Below are 19,263 nucleotides of genomic sequence, written 5' to 3'. Positions count from 1 at the left end.
GAGAAATTGAAAAATATCAGTGCACAATACATTTTTCTTTTTTTTTTGAACAGCGACACAGATGCTTAAATGATTTTGTTCCTGGAAGAGTGAAAAACAAGCTCACTTTAAAGGTGATTGTCATCATAAAACTTAGAAACATTTGTGCTTTTTAAAATTTACTTTCAGTTCAGGGTTATATAGACAATACAGTTTGTGAAATCTTACACACCTATTTATGGAAGTTATTTGAAATGCCAGTTTGTCAACGTTGAATTATGCAATCACTTGAATGCAGCTCAGCTTGAGATGCACCTGACCTCTAATATGACAAGTGCTTAGGAAGTGTGTGTGTATATGTGTGTGTGTGTGTGTGTGTGTGTGTGTGTGTGTGTGTGTGTATATATATATATATATATATATATATATATATATATATGTATATATATGTATATATATATACACACACACACACACACACACACACACACACACACACACACATATACTGTTGATAGTTACATTGTAATTGTTTTAGGAATTTACTCATCTAAGAAGGTTTATATTAAAATGATTCTCAATCCAAATGCAGGACTCGTTTGTCATTTTTGTACTGGTTATGTTTGTATAGATTATAAACAGTGTGTATATTATAAACACATCGGTGTGTGGTTTCCATTAATTAAGTTAAAATATTCAGTAGATTTCAATTATACAAAAATTGGACTGCAATGTGATGTAATAAGTACAGTTCAGTATAGTTTTGAAAAATTCTTTTTGGTTAGTTGTATTAAAAATTGTATTGACTCAGAAGTAACCCAGAAAATAAGTTGATTACATGTGATAATTAGAATTTGAATAATTATTTAGGTAAGAAAAACTACTACAGGACACTTACTTATACCAGTTTTATCATTACTAAAAGTGCTTGATGGGGCTTTTTTTTTTAAATCTTTGACCTGTGATTTTTGAGTTCTTTTTCGCAATTGCTTTTCCGGATGTTCCTTTATTTTGAAAGATTTTGAAAGGAAACCATATAAGTCACATGGCTTTGTTTAGTTTGCTGCGTTCGGATAACTCGGAATTTAAATTTTTAAAAAATGAAAATCAAACAACTCAACAGAATTCCATTAAGTTAATTATTTCGATGCAGCTTTCAATATTTACAACATGCCTAGTTATCATTAGTCATTTTGGCGAACATATTTTGTTTCATACAAAAAGCGAGGAGATAGACTATTTCCTTGTTGCTTTAAATGCGTTAACGTCTATGGTGACGTAGGACTGAGTTGGTGTTGGTCACTTCCGAGTTGGGGTCCCTGTGTGATAGCGAGTAAGAACACATTTGTATAAGCTAAAGAGTTCAAATGTAGATAGATCACCATGGGGGGAAAGAACAAACAACGAACAAAAGGAAATGTCCGGGTAAGCAACCACCAATGTCTGCGATACAGCGTTGACGGTAAAAAGTCAGCTAACACGAGCTAATACAAATTTCGTATTAGCTCGTCGTTTCAGCTAAAACGACGCATGTTTAAACTGTGATGACCATAAATTGATCTTCAGGCGTTTTTTTTATTCCCTCCATTGCTGTGTTAAAACAAATTGTTTCCTGTAATCAGCCGTCCAGCAGCGGCCGAGCTGCTGAGGTTCTGGCCCGGGAAGGGGGTGCCATTCCGGGCTTTGTGGGCTTCGATACGACGGTCACCTCTGAGCTGAGTTATGTCCCAGCTGTCCACGGAGCGGAGGAAATAGACAACCTGGTGGATGCCGATTTCCGCCTAGTGCTGAGGAAACTCTCAAAGAGGGATGTTGTCACCAGACTGAAAGTGAGCTTGAGCTGAATGATGATCTGCAGAAACAGGAAAATGCGCATATTATGACTCTTGCAAACTTTGGTGTTCTTTGTAAAAATTAGGTTCTGAGAACATGAATAAAAACATCACCTTCGAGCTCTCATCGTTGAAAGTGTGTTTTATAAGCTTGTTCTTCGCAGGCAGTGCAGGACTTTGGGGCCATGTGTCAGGAACGGGATGCTGAAGAGGTGAAGGGAGTTCTGCCATACTGGCCCAGAATTTATTGCAAGATATCAGTGGTAAGTTGTTAATTCACCTGGCATTCACCCAGTTATCTATTCAGCATAGTCACTTTACATAATGTGATTTGATAAACCAATTTGCCAGTGATGTAAGTTGGCTATTTGTTTTTCTACTCCTTAAGCTTTAAAACAAAATAACTATATTTTTGATTTATACGCACAACAATTAACAGTGTGTACTGTGATGCACTAAACATTAGAGACACGATTTGATGTATAAATATAACTAATAGTGTAACAGCTTCAAAGCTACTTGCAGCATATTTTATTCAAATTTTAATCCTTAAAATAAATATTGGTTTTGAGCTCTAGTGTTTTTAATAGTTGAAATAATTAATCTTTCAACTAATTTTACAGTCGTGCATTAAAGTGTTTCTGTGTTTCTCATTTGATCTGTTAGGACCATGATCGCCGTATCAGGGAGGCCACTCAGCAAGCTTTTGAACAGCTGGTGCTAAAAGTGCGTCGCAGCCTGGCTCCCTTTCTGAAGAGTTTGATGGGCCACTGGATTCTTTCGCAGTGTGACACTTACACACCCGCGGCCTCTGCTGCCTGCCAGGCTTTTCAGGCTGCGTTCTCACCTGCTAAACAACCTGAAGCTCTCAGCTTCTGCAAGGATGAGATCCTTACTGTGAGTGGAAATGTTAACTTTTCTGCAGAAATGTGGATTCTTGTGCTAAAATACGTAGAAGTGGTACATTGCATAAATATCCCTACTCTTAAAGGTTATGTAATTGTGCAACTGCAAACATTGGTGTTTTGTTTCAGTTTTATTTGCATAAAACTGTATTTTCTGTGACAAGACAGAAAATACAAGACAAGTATTTTCTGTCTTGTCACAGAATTTTATTTAGAGCTGAACTTTGACTACACCATTCTAACACGACTGAGATTTACTCCTACCCATTTCCATTGGTCGGCATTTCCAGGGTTTTCCTGTATTTATCTGCATCAATCTTCCCATTGGTTCCGACCAGCTTCCATGTCTCTTAAGAAGAAAAGCGATCCTAAAGCATGATGCTACCATCATAATGTGTCACCATAGGGATGGTGTGCTTAGGTTGTTGAAGTGTAGTTTTTTACATCACAACGCCCTTTTTATATGTACCAAAATCTTGGATTTTTTTTTCATCTGACCTCAGAGAACCTTCTTTCACATCATATCCAATGGATATTGCTTTAAAACATAACCCTGCTTTAAACTTGTTTTTAAGTATATCCCTGAACCACATGCCATGTTCCTTTTTTCTCTAATGCTCTTTATTTACTAATGTTGTCAAACACACCTCTGATAACCTCTGACGTCTGAATAGCTGCATTTACACTGATTAATTTCACACAGTTGGTCTCAGTTTACTATTAATCATTATCAAAGGCAATTACTTCAGCAAATTTTTATGTGAAAACTATGACAGGAAAGGTTGTGATGTGACAAGAAACTGAATATTTCTGAATGTCTTCAGTATATAAGACATAATTTTATGACCGTGTTGCAGGTGCTTCAAGATGTTCTATTAAAGGAAACCGCAGACACTCTCAGTGATTCACAGTATGTTAAAAACCTTTTCATAATCTTAGCTTCTGTCTGTTCCTTTATTGTATGTGTGCAGTAATTATATATTTTTGAAAACCAACACAAAAAGATTTACTGAGGCACTGATTTCTCTTGTTCAACAGAAGTGTGACAGAAGAGGAAAGAGAAACCAAATATGTTCGCATGCTGACCAGTTCGCTGTTGGGGGTGAAGAGGCTGCTTTCCCTACTGCTTCAGAATGACAGGGCAACTCTGCAGAAAAGATTAACTCTACTGGTTAACTCTGGGAAGTTCTGGAAATACAGCAAGCACAAGACTCCACAGGTTTGCATTAAATGACGTTTACATTTAGTGCGATAAGATTTGAACAAGAACATTTGCTTAGATAGTTGTTGTTACTAGAGCGACTCCTTATCAGTCGTTACTGAGTTGCCCTAACCACGTTTGTTGCTCCACAGGTCAGAGGAGCCTTTTTTGAGATGCTGTGTGCTCTGTGTGAATTCACACCAGATCTGGTTCAGAGTGAAGCAGCACGACTGTGCCCTGCTGTTCTCCTCAATATTGATGACACAGACCCTGTTGTGCTTCCTCACGTGTGGGAGGCAGTTCTTCATGTTGTGTCCACTATTCCTGTGAGTTTGAATGACCTGTTCCAGAGGGTCCCAACTCTGCTCCTCAGAGTCCACTGTCCTGCATGTTTTAGGGGTTTCTCTGCTGCCATACTCCTGTCTAGCTGAATCAGTTCTGTTGGAGCAGAGTAACATCTAAAACATACTGTACAGTGGACCTTCATGTTCATTATCCTGTTTGGGGAGTAAAACAAAAGCTGTTCTTTATATGTTTATATGTTGTCTAAAATTGGTTTTAATAGTGAAATCAGTAGCTAAATCAAAGATAATACAACTAAAAATGCTACATTCTATATATTTATTGGTAGATCAAATGAAAATATATTATTACCTATTTTATTACCAGAAACAAAGGAGGGATATTTCGGAGTGAAAAACACTGAGGGTTGCTAAACTTTTTAATAGTTGGAATTAGGCTGTGCAATAAACCCAAAAACTGCATCTCAAAATTTACAGGACTGAGATGTTGAATGTTACATTTCAGGACAATACTACTAGAATTGTCCTGAAACGACTAGCTTTTGACTAGTCATTTCTAGCTTTTGACTTGTTTGGAAGGATAGCCAGGAGACTGTCTCTTTAGTCTACAAATAATATGGTAGCATAACTCAATTTGCAAAGCACCAATTGAAGGAACTACTGGACTTCAGTGTAGACAAGTAAAGCTTTTGACAGCTCATACTGGCTGTTAGGCATGTGGGGTGGAAGTGTGATAATTTGGGTATGTTTTTTTCTGCAACGTCAAAAATCCCAGACCTGAGCCTGTTGCAGCATTGACTCCTTTAACTAAATACTTTAGGTCTGTCTCACCATTAAAATGTTTTTAACAAATCACACTAAAGTGTGCAGAGATGGAACAGATTTCTGGACTTAAGACATGGTTGTTTGCGTCAATTAGTTACTAGACAGCTCTAGCATTAGCTGTTAAAAATCATAGAATAATGAATCAAAATCTTTTGAGGCACAAAAACATGTTAAATGTTTTTTCCCCCTAAAGACTAGGAGATGTTTGACAGATGCTTCCTATGCAGGACATATCTGGCTTAATTCGCTGATTTATGAATGGCCAGAAGGAGCATAAAGAGGGTCTTGTGTTTGTGACTGTATAACAACACTGTGGTGAAAGAACTTATTGACTAAAGAGACACTATGAAATCTTCTTCCAAAATATTTGAGTGGAAATTTTGAGAAAGCTGAAGCTTGACCCAAACTGTGTCATTACACAATCCTGAATACATCAGATCTTTAACAGAGTAGTTGGGGGTGAGAGAATGGGAACAAAATCTAGACTGAAATTTTGAAGAGAGTTGTGTAAAAGACGATTAGAAAAATGTGAGTCAGAATTCTTCCTCAATAAGGTCAGAGGCTGAGAGATACAGAAAACAAACAGTTCTTGAAGTGGTTCTAAACACAATTCAATCATGGATATATTTAGCTTTTCACACAATGCATCTCAGGTTCCATTTTCTTTAAAATCCATAGTTTCTTCTGTGTGATTTCTTCATTTTCTTCAAAATCTTTCAGGATTGTTGGACACATGTAAATGCCAAGAAAGGCTTTCTTCCTAAACTATGGGCTTTATTGAAAGAAGGAGGTAAAGGCATGGCTAAAGGGCTCCATCCGAATCTCATGCCTCTTCTCAGTAAACTGCCGCAGCAAATCACAGATCCTGACTTGGACTTCTGCGCCACTTTTTACACCGCATTCCTGCAAGGGTAACTTGTTTGTGCTTTTATATGTGAAATGTTATCCGATGTGCATTTTCCAAAAGTAATTCCCATATTTCTGCGTGTTTTGTGTTGGTCAGCCTGTCCAGTGAGCGTGCGGTGACGAGCCCTTCGGAGAGCGCAGTCATAGTGACGTCTTTTGTTGAGTGCTTGAGGTACAGCATAATGCAGAACGCCGGGGACGAGCAGTCTCAGGAGAAAATAAGGAGCATGCTCATTTCCCAGCAGGTGTGATTATGCTGTCATGCCAAATTTTCCCAACATTTTCTAACTCGGATGGATCTTAAAGTGTTTTGCTCTATTTCTGCAGCTCCTACCGTTGATAGAAAATGCTATCAGAAATTCTTCCCTTCAGAATGGGCCTCTTTTTCTGCTGATCACCGAAATGCTAATTTCCTGGGAGAAGAGGGCGGGTTTACATGGTGAAGGCGAGAAAAATGACAACAAGGATGTCTTCAAGAGACTTTTAGCTGACTTCTGGGAGGAACTCTGTCTCCTGTGTGTGCAGTTTGTCGATGACGAGGACGTTGATCTTCCAGCTTTGGAAGGCGTAGCCACTTTGCTGCAGGTGAGTTTACTTTTACGCTTTAGTAAAATGTGTCAAGTAAAATATATTTGAAATAAGAGCTGGTTTTTTCTCTCTTGAATCTCTCCAGGTCATGCGTAATCCTGAGAGAATAAGCAAAAAACAAACCCAGAAGAAGAAATCTGTCAGGATGTGTCTCACAAAGACAGAAGAGGATGAGAAATCAGTAATTCAGGGAGAGGGAGTCGAAAAGTTTGCACAGACTGTGTCAGAGCCTGTGCAGGAGAAGGTGTTTGGGTCCCTACAGACTCAGCATTTTGAAGACGGCGTGTGCCAGCTGGCTCAGCTGTGCCTCGTGCATGTGAATGAGAAAAACTCAGAGAAACATCTTGTTTTTCTGTCCCTTCTCCTGCAGTCTTTTCACACACCCAGGATTTTCAGTGTAAGTCAAAGATCTATTTTCGTTTGACAATGATTTCTCTGCTGCAAAATCTAGTTAAGTAAAATAAGTAATGTTGCGATTACTTTTCAAATGTTATATATTGTGCAACTCTTTGTCTGTAAATGCGTTCAAACCAGAACTCCTAAAGTGGCATTTTTAGCTTCATACTAGAATACATTTTATCTTACTTATTTCAGACCTTACTTGAATTTGATGAAATTAAACCTGGAGATGATAAATGGACAGGGGAGAAAAATCCAGCAGTTCAGTTTCTGCTGAGGCGTGTGGTCGTATGGCTGGCGGAGGTGGGCCGCAGTGATACCGAGCACCTGGTGGAGATGGTTTTCAGCTCACTGTCCTGCTGCAGCCAGGAGGAGACCACACACATTCTTAATCACACCACCAAGGTAACCTCATCCTCATTTGTTTGATATACAACTGAAGTTTTACCTTTTTTTTTTTTAATGGTCCGTTTCTCTTCTTTCTAGATGGGTTTGGAGTGGAGAATTATCCTGCAAATTATTCAGAGAGTAAGTGTTCAGTTTTCATCGGACTTAAACCAGTTTGTGGTTTTTGTTTAGAAAAGACAACTTGACTTTGTTTTCTAACTTGTGAAGGCATGTAAAGATCCCAAGACTCAGGCAAGCTGCAGGAACTGGCTGAAAGGTTCGATTCTGGGCGAGCAGCTCCTGGGACTGACTGAAGAGCTCTGCAAGATGGAGCACAACTCGAATGCTCCCAAAACCCCCATAAGCAACAACAGCTGGACGCTTATCAGCCTTGTTCTCTCTCAGAACAACAACAATGGTAACTCAAGAGAAATTGTGCAGAAATACTGCAAAGATTTTCTTTCTGCTTGACAAAAAAAGATGACATGTCTTACATTTTGATATGTTTTGTGTTTAGAGTCTTTAATAGGGGAGGTGTACATGGAGAAAATGTTGGAGAAGCTCCACGCTACTCTGTCCGAGACCAAGAGTCTGTCGGACGCGGGCAACATGGAGCCACTCATCTCCTTCATCTGCGACGTGGCTTCCTCTTTCTTCTGCTCTGTCCAGGATTGTCTGCTGCTCCTCTCTGCTGAGGAGCTCCTCCTGACCGTCTTCCAGTTGACTGCGCAAGATCAAAGACACACTCACCTGTCTGGTGGGTTGATACACAATGCACAAAAATGTCTAATTCAGCTGTGAGAGAAAGAAAGAGCAAATTCACGTTGCCATTACTTTTCAGAATCACTGTTGGATAAGCTGAAGAAAGTGTGTGTAGCTGGAGTCAGGTCACTGGTGCAACACTGTGAATGCGAGGTCCGCCAAGGCGGCTTCCTACACAGTGCAGCCGTCTGGGTCATGAAGCAGCTTCTGACCGTCAATCTCGATATTAAAAGGTAAATCTTTGTGCATGGATCTTATTTTTTTAGAGTGGTCTGTTGTATTATCTTGGATTATTATATATATTTTTTTCATTTTAGCTTGCAGGGTTTAGTCGGAGCTGTCCAAAACTTGGTGGAAACAATTGTCTCTGTTGGCGACCAAGCATCCTCTGTCCTCAGCCAATTCTTTGCTCTTCTGACACCGACCCAGGTGGAATGGACCAGAATCAGACACGCTCTGTGTCCTCAGGTTAGCAAGTCCATACCTAAGCCTCAACGCTCTTCCAAACATTGTTCCCTTGACTGTCTGGTATGTTACTTAATCTGTTGTTGAGTAATGTTAAACAGACTGATCAGTGCAAAGAACAGTTGCATTCACACCAAGATTAAATTACACCAAGGTGTTGTAGGTAAGGTTACCTCTAAAGGTGATTGATTGCAGTAGATTCATTTTAGGCCAATAGAATGTAAAGAGTCTTGAAACATATGCATTTCACCATAGAATTTAGTAAAAATGTTGTAAACTGTAATTTTTCATCCATTTCTAATTTATTTACTAATTTGTGCTGGTCTTGGATAATATTCCCACAAAATGAATTGATGTTCTTCCTCTTAGTGTGACAAAATAAATATTTGAGGGGTAGGAATACTTTGCAAGACACGGCACAAGGAAAACATGTAACATTCATGTAGTACCTCCATTTTTTTTCACTTGTTTTAAGTGGGTCAAATCTCCTTTGCTGTCGAACCGTCACAGAGGAGTTTGTGAAAAGCCCTCTAAGGACATGTGGAAGTTCAGAGACTCAAACAGGCTGCCTGCTCACCTCTGTGTCTGTGCCGTCTTGGGAATTGTGGCCCAGACTGCTGCAGTTCTAGCTTTTGGCCAAAAGGAGGCGCCGTGTTCTTCATTCCTCCCAAATCTTACAGGCACAGGTACACAGACAAGACTCTATTAAGAACAAAGTTGTTTTCTACTACCAGTTTTTGATGCTTTCATAAGTTTGTTCCTTTTCAACAGTTTCAGAAGTGCTGTATGCGCTGCAGTGGTGTAAGGAGCTCGATTTCCGGCCCCCGGTAGCATCTGCTTATCACAACCTATTCTGAATGGGGACTATCAGATGGACTCCATAGCAAAGTCCCAATGAAATCTCTACTAGAGACCCTGTACTCAAGGTCAGATTCACCTCAGGCTTTCTTTCATCTTTCTAAAAGTAATATTCAATGTTAACTTTTGATTAAATTCTTCTCCTTTTCTGACCATAAGGTCTGTGACAGATGGAGGTCTGTGGACTCTGACACTAGAAAACTACATTCACTCCAACGATTTGGCAGCCACTCGCAGGGGAGCTCTAAAAAGACTTTATGATAGTGCAGATAGGTAAGAAATACTTTCTTATAAAAGACTTTATAAGAAAGTATCTGATTTTTTGTTTTTTTTCTATACATTTTTAGCTGTGAAATTGTAGCTCTTGTTTTGTTTTATATTAAATATGTTTATTTAATCAGTCTTTTCCCAGTGAATATGAGCAAACTGAGCACGCTGCAGGTGCTTTGCCCACTTATGGCTAAAGAAGACAGAGAAACTCTGATTGCTTTGGCTACTGCTGGAATAATCAACTGGCAAGAAGATGAAAGTGAGATACTGTAGCACTATACAGTAATCTATATCTTATAGATTTATATATGCAAGTAGTTAATGTTGGCTGTGTGTTGCAGATGTTTATGGCAGTCTGGCAGTGCTGCTGTGCTGCCTGTATGCCAACACGCCGGTAGAAGACGAGGTCATTCAGGCTGTCCTTGCCACTCTGATGGAATGGAGGAACAACAGGGAGGATTGGTTTCTCTTTAGCTGGTAAATGAAACAACTTTTATCATTTTTATTTCGTTAAAACTAGCAGATACTGCTGTAATTTAAGCAGTTAGACTACAATTGTTAATTACTAAGTTGACATTGTGGCTCATTCACATGTTCAAGATTTGCAGCATGTCTTTAAAAAAAACAAGGTTAATCTGTAGATTAGATACTTTATGCTTTCAGAAAATGCTGATATGTCAACTGACATTGTTACAGATCAGTTCACCTATTGCTGTGAAATTAGCCACATCTGTGTATTTCAGTGACTTGTCCGAAACGACATCTGAACAACTGAATCTCAATGTGGAGATGATTCGATTCTTGTCTTGGTCGGTGACTCACTGTCCAGCTATTCTTGGGGGAAACCAGTGGGACTTTCTGCTCTGCTCTATGTTGGCCTGGTTGGAGGTGAGACAACGCTCACATGAGATTTTGAGATCAATTTGTATTATAATTTAGACTGCCTCACAAAACTATTCACGGCGCATTCTATCACATCACAACCACACATTTCTATGCGTTTGTGGAACAGTAATTTTCAAAGTTTGCCACAGATTATTTCATTTTAGCTCTAGCTGTGTTTGAAGTCTCTTTCGTGCTGGTAGATATGACTCTGCTCTACTGACAGATTCTTCCCAGTGCTGCTCGGTTTTAAACTCCTTCCAGTTTCCCATCAGTTCTGACCAACTTTCTTGTCCTTAGTGAATAAAAGCCCACAGCCTGATGCTGCCACCACCATGTATCACTGTGGGCTGTTAGTTGTGTTACATACTTTAGTGAAGAGTTAAATTTTACTGTAATTTGACTGAACTACCTTCTTCTCCTTGAATGGTTTGTGTCTTCCCTTTTAAAAAATGCTTTATCTTGCCATTCTCATAGACCAGATTTGTGGAGCTGATGAATGATGCTGGTCCTGTCATCAGGTTCTCTGAGCTGAGCCGCTGTTTTCTTTTTTAACATAACTCAGTTTTTGACTTTATCCAAACACAGACTGCCAGTGAGAACGTGAGCTGTCTGTGGAACCCATGGGTACAGCTGTTTGTGTGCGAGAACTCTGCGTTGATCGTGTCGCTAAACCAGTTCTTCGCATCGCCATCCTCTGACGTCCTGGAGAAGCTGCCAACCGAGCTGGCTGGCGAATGGAAAGATTTCTTCATAGAGGGAATCTACAACATCCTTTTGCCCCTGCCAGTGAGAATCACTGGTATGTGTGTTGCCTTTATGTTAGCAAGTAAATGTACTGCATTTGTAAAATAATTCAGGTACTGCTCAGTGCGCTTAATTTTCCTCGAATGTTTGAATGTTACATTTGAAGTACTTGAAATGGATAAGAATGGATTTCTCCTAAAGATTTCTCACATTGCAAATAATGTAAATACCAGTCCTAATTTTAACATCTTCATTCACTTATTATCTTTGCTTCAATCAGAGGCTTTTCCTGAACCGGATGACCCTGTGTTCCCCATGGCTGTTCTCCAGTCGGTTGGTTTGGCTCTGACTTACGTTCCAGTCCAGCAACTAAACCAAAATTCCTTGCCGCCACGATTTATAGCGGACCAAAAGACCAACCTGCCAGAGCCTCTGCAGACCCTGCTGAACACTCTGTGTCCCCTGCTGCTGTTCAAGGCTAGGCCTTTGCAGATAGCGGTTCACCATATGCTGGAGAAGTAAGGGTTTTTCTTTCTTGTTGTGAGAATTACTTGATTCTGTCAGAAAAACACTGCAGTAAGTCTGTTCTGTAGTAATAAATTCAACATTATAGATCTGTTCTGTCAGGTTAGCTAAAGTTTGCACACAATGTTAAAAAAGCTTTTTTTTGTCTATGCAGAGTGATGCCACAGCTGCCTGAATGTGATGCCGAAGGCGATAGCAATAAGTCTGATGATGACAGAGATGAGCCATGTCTGTAAGTGACAGTAGGAAAATTCTGTTGCCTCATCGCAATACATAATTGAAAAAAAAGAAATGTAAATAAATAAATAAAATGAAACAATTATATATATTTTTTTCAAGTTGTGGTGTGTTTGATCTCAGATCTCCTCCAGCTGCGCTCATGGCCATTCTGTCGACCTGTGAAGAGTTGTGTGACAGCATTCTGACAGCGCTTCAGGTGGGAGAGTTTGCAGTGGTCCAGCCTCTCAGCGTGGAATACTCCTGCATACTGGCTTACCTTCTTGCATGGAAACTACTCCTTACTTTTTTCAAATCCTCCCCCTCCCATGTGAGTCTTTGTCTAATTTCTACTGTAAGAGTGGGTTTATAAAGACTAAAGGAGTTGATTTTGATGTACTGTCACACTTTTTTATGTAGCTGCGTGCCCATTATGCTCAGTATCTGAAGAGAAGCTGCTCTCTTAACAAGCTGCTCCTCCATCTCTTCAAACTGATGCCTGAGAACCCGATTTGCCCAGGCCAGGGGACAGAGACAAAGGAGAGTAAAACTTTCTTCACAGAGAGTTTGCTTCTCACAGTTGACAGTAAGTCACATCGAAACTTTTAGTATATTGCAAAGCTATTTCTATCCTTTGAATGTTTGCACATTTTAACAAACTATATCCATAAATTTAGCAAATCCTGCTAAGAACATGTGCAAATCAAGTTAAATAAGATTTGATGCTGTGTAAATGTGTTTGCACCACTTTTCACACCAAGTTACAACAAGTTTCAATGTATTTTTTGAGTTTATGTGATAGAGCAATACAAACTATAGGATAGTTAAGTGGAAGGAAAATTCCATGTTTTTCAAAGTTTCAACATTAAATATTTTTAACAAATGGCATGACGGTGTGTTCAGCCCAATCATATACGTTAATGGTTGAGTCTGTAAATAAAAACCAAAAAACAAAAAAAGCTTAAAAGGGTTAGAGTTCTTCATTTTCTCTGTGCTGTGAATTGACTGCAGAGAATGTTGGTGTTGAATGGGAGCTCCCCCACCTGGCTTGCAGTGTGTACTACAGCACAGTACAGGACCTGCCTGCCATGGTGCGTCTGTGGTGGAACAGCCAGGAGAAGAGAGTGAGCTCTGCAGTGGAGAAGTTCACCAGTAAATACGTCAGTCCTGTTCTGTCGGCCCAGGAGATCTCCTCGGTCCACGACAGCACTCAGATGTTTGACAGCATGACTGTAAGTTAGCGAGCTAAATGCACTCTGCATACCGTACAAGACAACCTTCAGAAAGCATTTGTTAAACTCTTAATTTGTACCTGCTCTGAAACAGTAATTTTCTAGACTTAAGTCGTTCTAAACTGTCAAGTTTAAAAGATGTAAGCTAATCACTCATGACATAATGGAAAGTAACATATTTAAGTTGTTTCTAATGTAGATCAATCAATCAATCAATCAAATTGTATTTGTATAGCACATTTCAGCAAGGCATTTCAAAGTGCTTTACATCATAAACACAAGAACACAAAGTCATGCAACATATAATAGACAATACATTGTTACATATTACATTTCAAATATATTTAACAGAAATAAATTTCTTGATTTGTCAGCTATGTTCTCTTGATATAGAATATAGTTTGTCGTTTCTGGTGCAGGCTTTGATATTTTCTTATGTGAAAGCCTCTGGGAAGCTTAGAAGCCCTCTTGCTTGGTTTTGGTTTAACATTTCTTATACTGCAACAAAGACATATTTACCGTAAGTTTGAAGCTTACTTTTCAAAGTAGAGGAGGAAACAAAAGGCTGAATATTGACCATTTAAGCTTATACACTTTGGACAGATCCCAAAGGGTTAAAAAGAGAAAACAATTTACACTAATCTGGAGATGCACCTAGCAGAATCTTATAGCTAATTTCTGATCCTTTAATTTTATAAGTTAAAGTCTGCTAATGCAGATTTGAGACAATACAGATTGCTAAGAACAGGATTGAAAATATTTTTATCCAGTCATTGTCAAGTCTTCCTAGTCTCTCTATGAAAAGCCTACCATAAACTTTAATAATTATTCAAAAACAATCATTTTAGAGTTGACATATTAAACTGGATTTTAGCATAATTTCCTGGCTTTTTCAGCCTTTCTGTGATCTGCCGACGGTCTTTGACTCTTCTGCAACTTAAATGAGCAGCTGACATGCTGTACAAAAGGCTTCCAGCATTCCAGGATGCTGGAAACTTATGGCGAAGTTTGAGTTGCATCACCAAATAACATTATCCACATCAGAGTGTTGTTGTTGGCTTGTGGTCCTTAGGGTAGTGCATTGTGAAGTGCACAATTCAGAGACTGAGGTCCAGACAAAAGTCAGGGAGCAAAAACAATCTTTTGCCACGGGAAAAACAGCGAGTTCCCAAATAACTGTCTGGGGAAGTTCAGCAACCCTGGAAACTTACTGCAGTAGACACATCTTGGTTCATTAGTTTGTACACCGTTTCCAGCTGCACAGAAAAACACTTTGACTATGATTCAAAAAATATTACATTTATATGATACATAAAGGAACATCATTTCTTCACTTCTTCACAGCATTCACAGATAAAAAAGAGATAGGATTTTGATATTGCCTTACACTACTCAACATAAAAATAACAGATTCCCATCACCTTTTATTTCTTGGTTCTTTCTCATTCTAAACTAAATGTTTTTTTTTATTTTTTATTTTGAACTTGTTAAATATTTCCATCCTTTGATTGCCAGTAGGTATGATGTTGAATCATTAATCAAATTTTGTGATGCATCATTGCAGTTTAATGAAGGTGCAACATTATACTGTTCTGTTAAATTTAATGAACTCTCATTTGTGTCAGTCCATTAAGTGTGAACTGGGTGTTTAATTGTATATCCGCTGCCTGATTATCTGACTGGAAGACCCCCACTATGGTATTAAGATTATATGTATATATATATATTTTTTAAAATTATGTCTCCTCAGGTTAAAGCCCGCTCAGCAGCGCGAGAGGTGATTGCCATGTACTCCGTGGACGATATCTACATCGAGTTGGTGATTCAGCTACCGCAGAACTACCCTCTGGGCTCCATCACTGTGGAGAGTGGGAGACGTGTGGGCGTCGCCGTGCAGCAGTGGAGGAACTGGATGCTGCAGCTCAGCACCTACCTCATACATCAGGTAGAAAAACAATTAATACACTCTTTTAAGACACTTAAGACTCAGGTGTTTTTAAAGTGCTGGGTGTTTTTATTTGCTGGAATTAGTGGGTAAAAAAAACATTGTTTGTACGGTCAGAACGGCAGCATAATGGAGGGCCTGGCTCTGTGGAAGAACAACGTCGATAAGCGCTTTGAAGGCATCGAGGACTGCATGATCTGTTTTTCGGTTATTCACGGCTCCAACTACTCCCTGCCTAAGAAAGCTTGTCGTACCTGCAAGAAGAAGTTCCATTCTGCTTGTCTGGTGAGACATGTGATATTGAAGTATTAATATTCTTTAAGCAACCAGTGGCAGCTTGCATTGATATTGTCTTTTTCTTCTTCTCCAGTACAAATGGTTCACTTCCAGCAACAAGTCCACCTGCCCGCTCTGCAGAGAAACCTTCTTTTAGTCCTCTGTGTCTGCTCTGGATGAAAGAAGACGACTCTTACTGGAGGGCTGGACGCTTACAAAATGTTATCACAATTTTATTTCAGAATGCTGTATAATTTGTTGGATTATTCAAGTAATTAAAAACAATCTGGAGAAATTATGCAAAATCTGGAGCTATTCATATTTTAGCCTCCCAGATGTCTATACTCTGACATGTGGCCCAAACTGTGTGTACATAGCAGTGCTTTTCCTGTATTGCTTATGTGAAAGATCAGTGCCCTCATGTGATTGTTTTTATATTTCCTGTTATGTAGCTGTTTGTTCTTTGAGTCCCCACATACAGACAGAAAACATTGTGATTAAATTGATTTGATTTATCACAGGAAGTAAAATGAGTTTTGAAATATGAGAAAGATCTTGAAGTGTGAAAAGCTGCTTGAAGCAATGGTAGATCCAAGTCAGTTTTTGGTGAAAAATTTCCTAATATTTAGGAGTGTAACGCGACTATCTGTTTAGAGACATTTGATCTGTCAGAAACAGGAATTTAAGACAAAATATCCAAATGCACACAAATATTGGGGCCTGTGTGTCTTACACTGTGCCTAAATTCACCTGTAAATGTTGAAAAGTAATTTGAATAAAACATTCTGAATTATATTGAATGAAATGTCCTGATTCATCACAAATACATGTGCAAATATATATTTGACTGTCTTCACGAATTTTTGACATAAAATATTTTTTCTCTTTTTCTTTTTTTTATTTTTACAGAAGCTTTAGATGCTTCCCTCTTTAGCAAACAGTACATGCTTCCCGCTTTAGTAAAGATACTGGTTTCATTTTCCAGCAGGACTTTTTACCTGCCCACACTGATTTAATCATCATGATTTCACTGGGCTGGTTTGGCCGCAAACTCTTCTAGCCTAAACGCCCATTAAAAATCTCAGGGATTTTTTTCAAGAGGAAGATGAGAGATCAGGTTTGCTGAAGGCTGCTATCAAAGCAAAGGAAGTCTCTACTCTGCCTCAATGTCACAGTGATTTAAAAATTTATGCAAAAAGCAATCAAAGTGTTGAATCCATAAATATGGTGCATGAACATGCCTTTCAGTGTTAAAAATATATTTTGTTGGTTTGTGTTCATAGAAATTGATGTTCTAATTTATTGCAAGCTTAATAAAAACACCAAGCAATGTCTACAAAATCCAATGCATCTTCTTTGCATGATAGAACAGTATATTCAGAAAAGTTGCAAATCACATTTACTCAAGTTTTGGTTTTTATTTGTTAAAAATGTGCATATCCGAACAAAAAAAAATTAAAAATGAGATCCCTAACTGATGAACTTTCACATAAAAAGATGTGTTTAGTAAATTTAACATGTATGGCATGAACAGCTTGAGACTGTTCATGACAGACATAATAAAGTCAATTCAGCTGAAATCAAGGTGAAGCTTTTCCCACTTCCAACCTAAGCCCCCCGTTGTAAGGTTTCCAAATAAGCATATCGAAACAACAACAACAAAAAAAAAACCCTTCCAAGACTGGCTTGTAATTAGCTTTAGTCCGTAGCTGCTGCACCGGTACCACAAGCTCATTTGTCTTGGGTCCACCACATCCTCCTGCTGAATAATTTATCTGCTTAATGGAGACTTGCTCTCATCACCGTTGTTCCTATGGAATTAATTATGACAGATTAAGCATGATCAATGAATTAATTCCTTTGATTTTCTCTGCTGTCTGAAGCTTGTGTGTAAGTGTGTCATTTGTAATTCATTATTGTGGTCAAATTTTATCAATACATACAAGGGACATTCATCATCATCTGCCCTTGACCTTTTTAATTGCCATTGATCTGTTTGGCAGGCATAAATATTTATACTGAAGGCTCCCTCTGTCTCATGAGTTTTGACAGAAACACTGAGACCAAGAGCCTCAAGTTTTATTGCTCATTATCTGCTTGATTAAGCGTTGGTGCAAATGTTATGAACTACATGCAGTACAGTCCTGTGTAAAGCCAATTCTTTGCACAGGCTTAATCAAATTTCACCAGAAGGTGGCAGTGTTACCACACAAAGTCTGGAAGTCTGCAGGAGAACAATTACCTGCAACAATGGCCATATTACGCTGCCAGGAAAGGCATTGTTTTGTGCTTTGGAAGTGGAACCCTCAAAGACTGCAAATTCATTGTTTATTTTTTTTGTTTGCTTGTTTTTTGTGACTCTTACTTTTTTTGTAAGTACATAAAGATGTGGATTAAAAAGGAATTTAATCAAAAGAATTCAATAGAAAAAGTTTCTTAAAAATCCTGCTGCTTTGACACACTAGAAATTATGTGTATTATGTTGTTTTCTTTGAGACCGAAGATAATTGGAAAGCTGGCTGTAAGGCGGCTCCAGTAGTTGGTCCTGTTGCCTCACAAAGTTCGAAGTTGGCCGCTCCAAAGCCTGGCTGGTAGAGGAGGAGTTTTTATATTTTCCATGTTTATATGTTGATCTTCTGTGGACACTTCCAGTTCCTCCATGAGCCTAAAACATGCATGAGGTTAATTTGTGATGAAATTCCCCTATAGGTCGTGATTATGTTTGGTCTTATTCTTCAGATCTTTTCCAGTTCTTTACCCAGTGACTGATGTTGCGATGAATTCCAGCAGTCATTCTAAGACTAAGAGGTTATTAAAAGGCTATGGAGAGAGAAGCAGATAATAGATCTAAAAGATTATAGACTCCTCCAGCCTTTCCATCATACAATTAACAAAATTGCATAAACTTCTAAAACTTATCTTACAAATAAAAAACGGTGCACTTCGCAAACAGTTAAACATGGTAGAGGAAGCATCATGCTGTGCATATCTTAGAGGCTGCTACAGACTTGAAACTAGGATGGTGGTCCACCTTTCAGAAGGACAACAACTCTTAAACATATAAATAAAACTACGAATGAAGGGCTTCGATTCTGAACTGTCAGAATGGCCAAGCCAAAGTCCAGATTTCAATTTAAATAAGAATCTGTGATAAGACTTTAAACATTTATGTTCACTGACTCTTTAAAGCCAATCTTGTACTATTTTTCTAAAAATAGTTGTAGCAAAATAGTTTTGCTAAAACTGGAGACATGCAGAATGTGCATTCATATGTGGGTTTTCTCGAGGTACTTTGGTTGTCTCTCATGCCTGTCCTGCTATTAAATGTGTTCTTATGGGTGCCCCCTGTTTCTTGACCAAATAAACACTGCAGATAAGCACTCACAACCTTGCAAAATAAGGCAGATATAAGCAATGCATGTGTGATGTTCCTACAAAATATTGAGTCAGAGGACGCCAATACAAAAACATGCTGCATTTTTCAGATTTTTATTCCTAAAACCTTTTAAAAGTTTGTATCTTTTTCATCCACTTCACAACTGAGCATTGGAAATTGTGTCTGTTAAATAAAATTAAAAATGAATACATTTAGAAGGCACTGTAGCTGTGAAAGTATTACAGAAATTTACCTCTATTTGATTTTAACCCACTCACATGACCCTTCTGTACAACATCAGGCTAATTAGCAGTCATCCTGGTTGTAGCCACTCTGACAACTGGCCTCTGTGACTGCACAGCCCAGTTTGTACAAACTTAGTAAC

General features: G+C 38.6%; 1 protein-coding gene across 1 annotated transcript; it reads left to right on the top strand.

Moving 5' to 3' along the window:
- The first annotated feature begins 1,269 nt into the window (after nt 1–1,269).
- Nucleotides 1,270–16,297, top strand: ltn1 (listerin E3 ubiquitin protein ligase 1). Its single transcript, XM_055043762.1, is given in 33 exon segments — nt 1,270–1,404; nt 1,602–1,808; nt 1,976–2,074; nt 2,478–2,708; nt 3,574–3,626; nt 3,755–3,935; nt 4,070–4,243; nt 5,765–5,955; nt 6,048–6,195; nt 6,278–6,535; nt 6,624–6,935; nt 7,133–7,342; nt 7,424–7,465; nt 7,553–7,742; nt 7,842–8,081; nt 8,166–8,319; nt 8,404–8,554; nt 9,027–9,237; nt 9,323–9,401; nt 9,403–9,477; nt 9,569–9,682; nt 9,811–9,938; nt 10,021–10,156; nt 10,423–10,567; nt 11,150–11,363; nt 11,589–11,826; nt 11,988–12,065; nt 12,194–12,380; nt 12,470–12,635; nt 13,061–13,281; nt 15,032–15,226; nt 15,344–15,511; nt 15,597–16,297. Coding segments are annotated over 33 exon segments (5,301 nt in total). The 5' UTR covers nt 1,270–1,362; the 3' UTR covers nt 15,660–16,297.
- Nucleotides 16,298–19,263: the final 2,966 nt, after the last annotated feature.

This window comes from Poeciliopsis prolifica, unplaced genomic scaffold, assembly GCF_027474105.1.
Source record: "Poeciliopsis prolifica strain line A6 unplaced genomic scaffold, Auburn_PproV2 SCAFFOLD019, whole genome shotgun sequence".
Taxonomy (NCBI): domain Eukaryota; kingdom Metazoa; phylum Chordata; class Actinopteri; order Cyprinodontiformes; family Poeciliidae; genus Poeciliopsis; species Poeciliopsis prolifica.
Note: the sequence above shows the minus strand (reverse complement) of the source record. Positions and strands in the feature narration are given on the sequence as shown.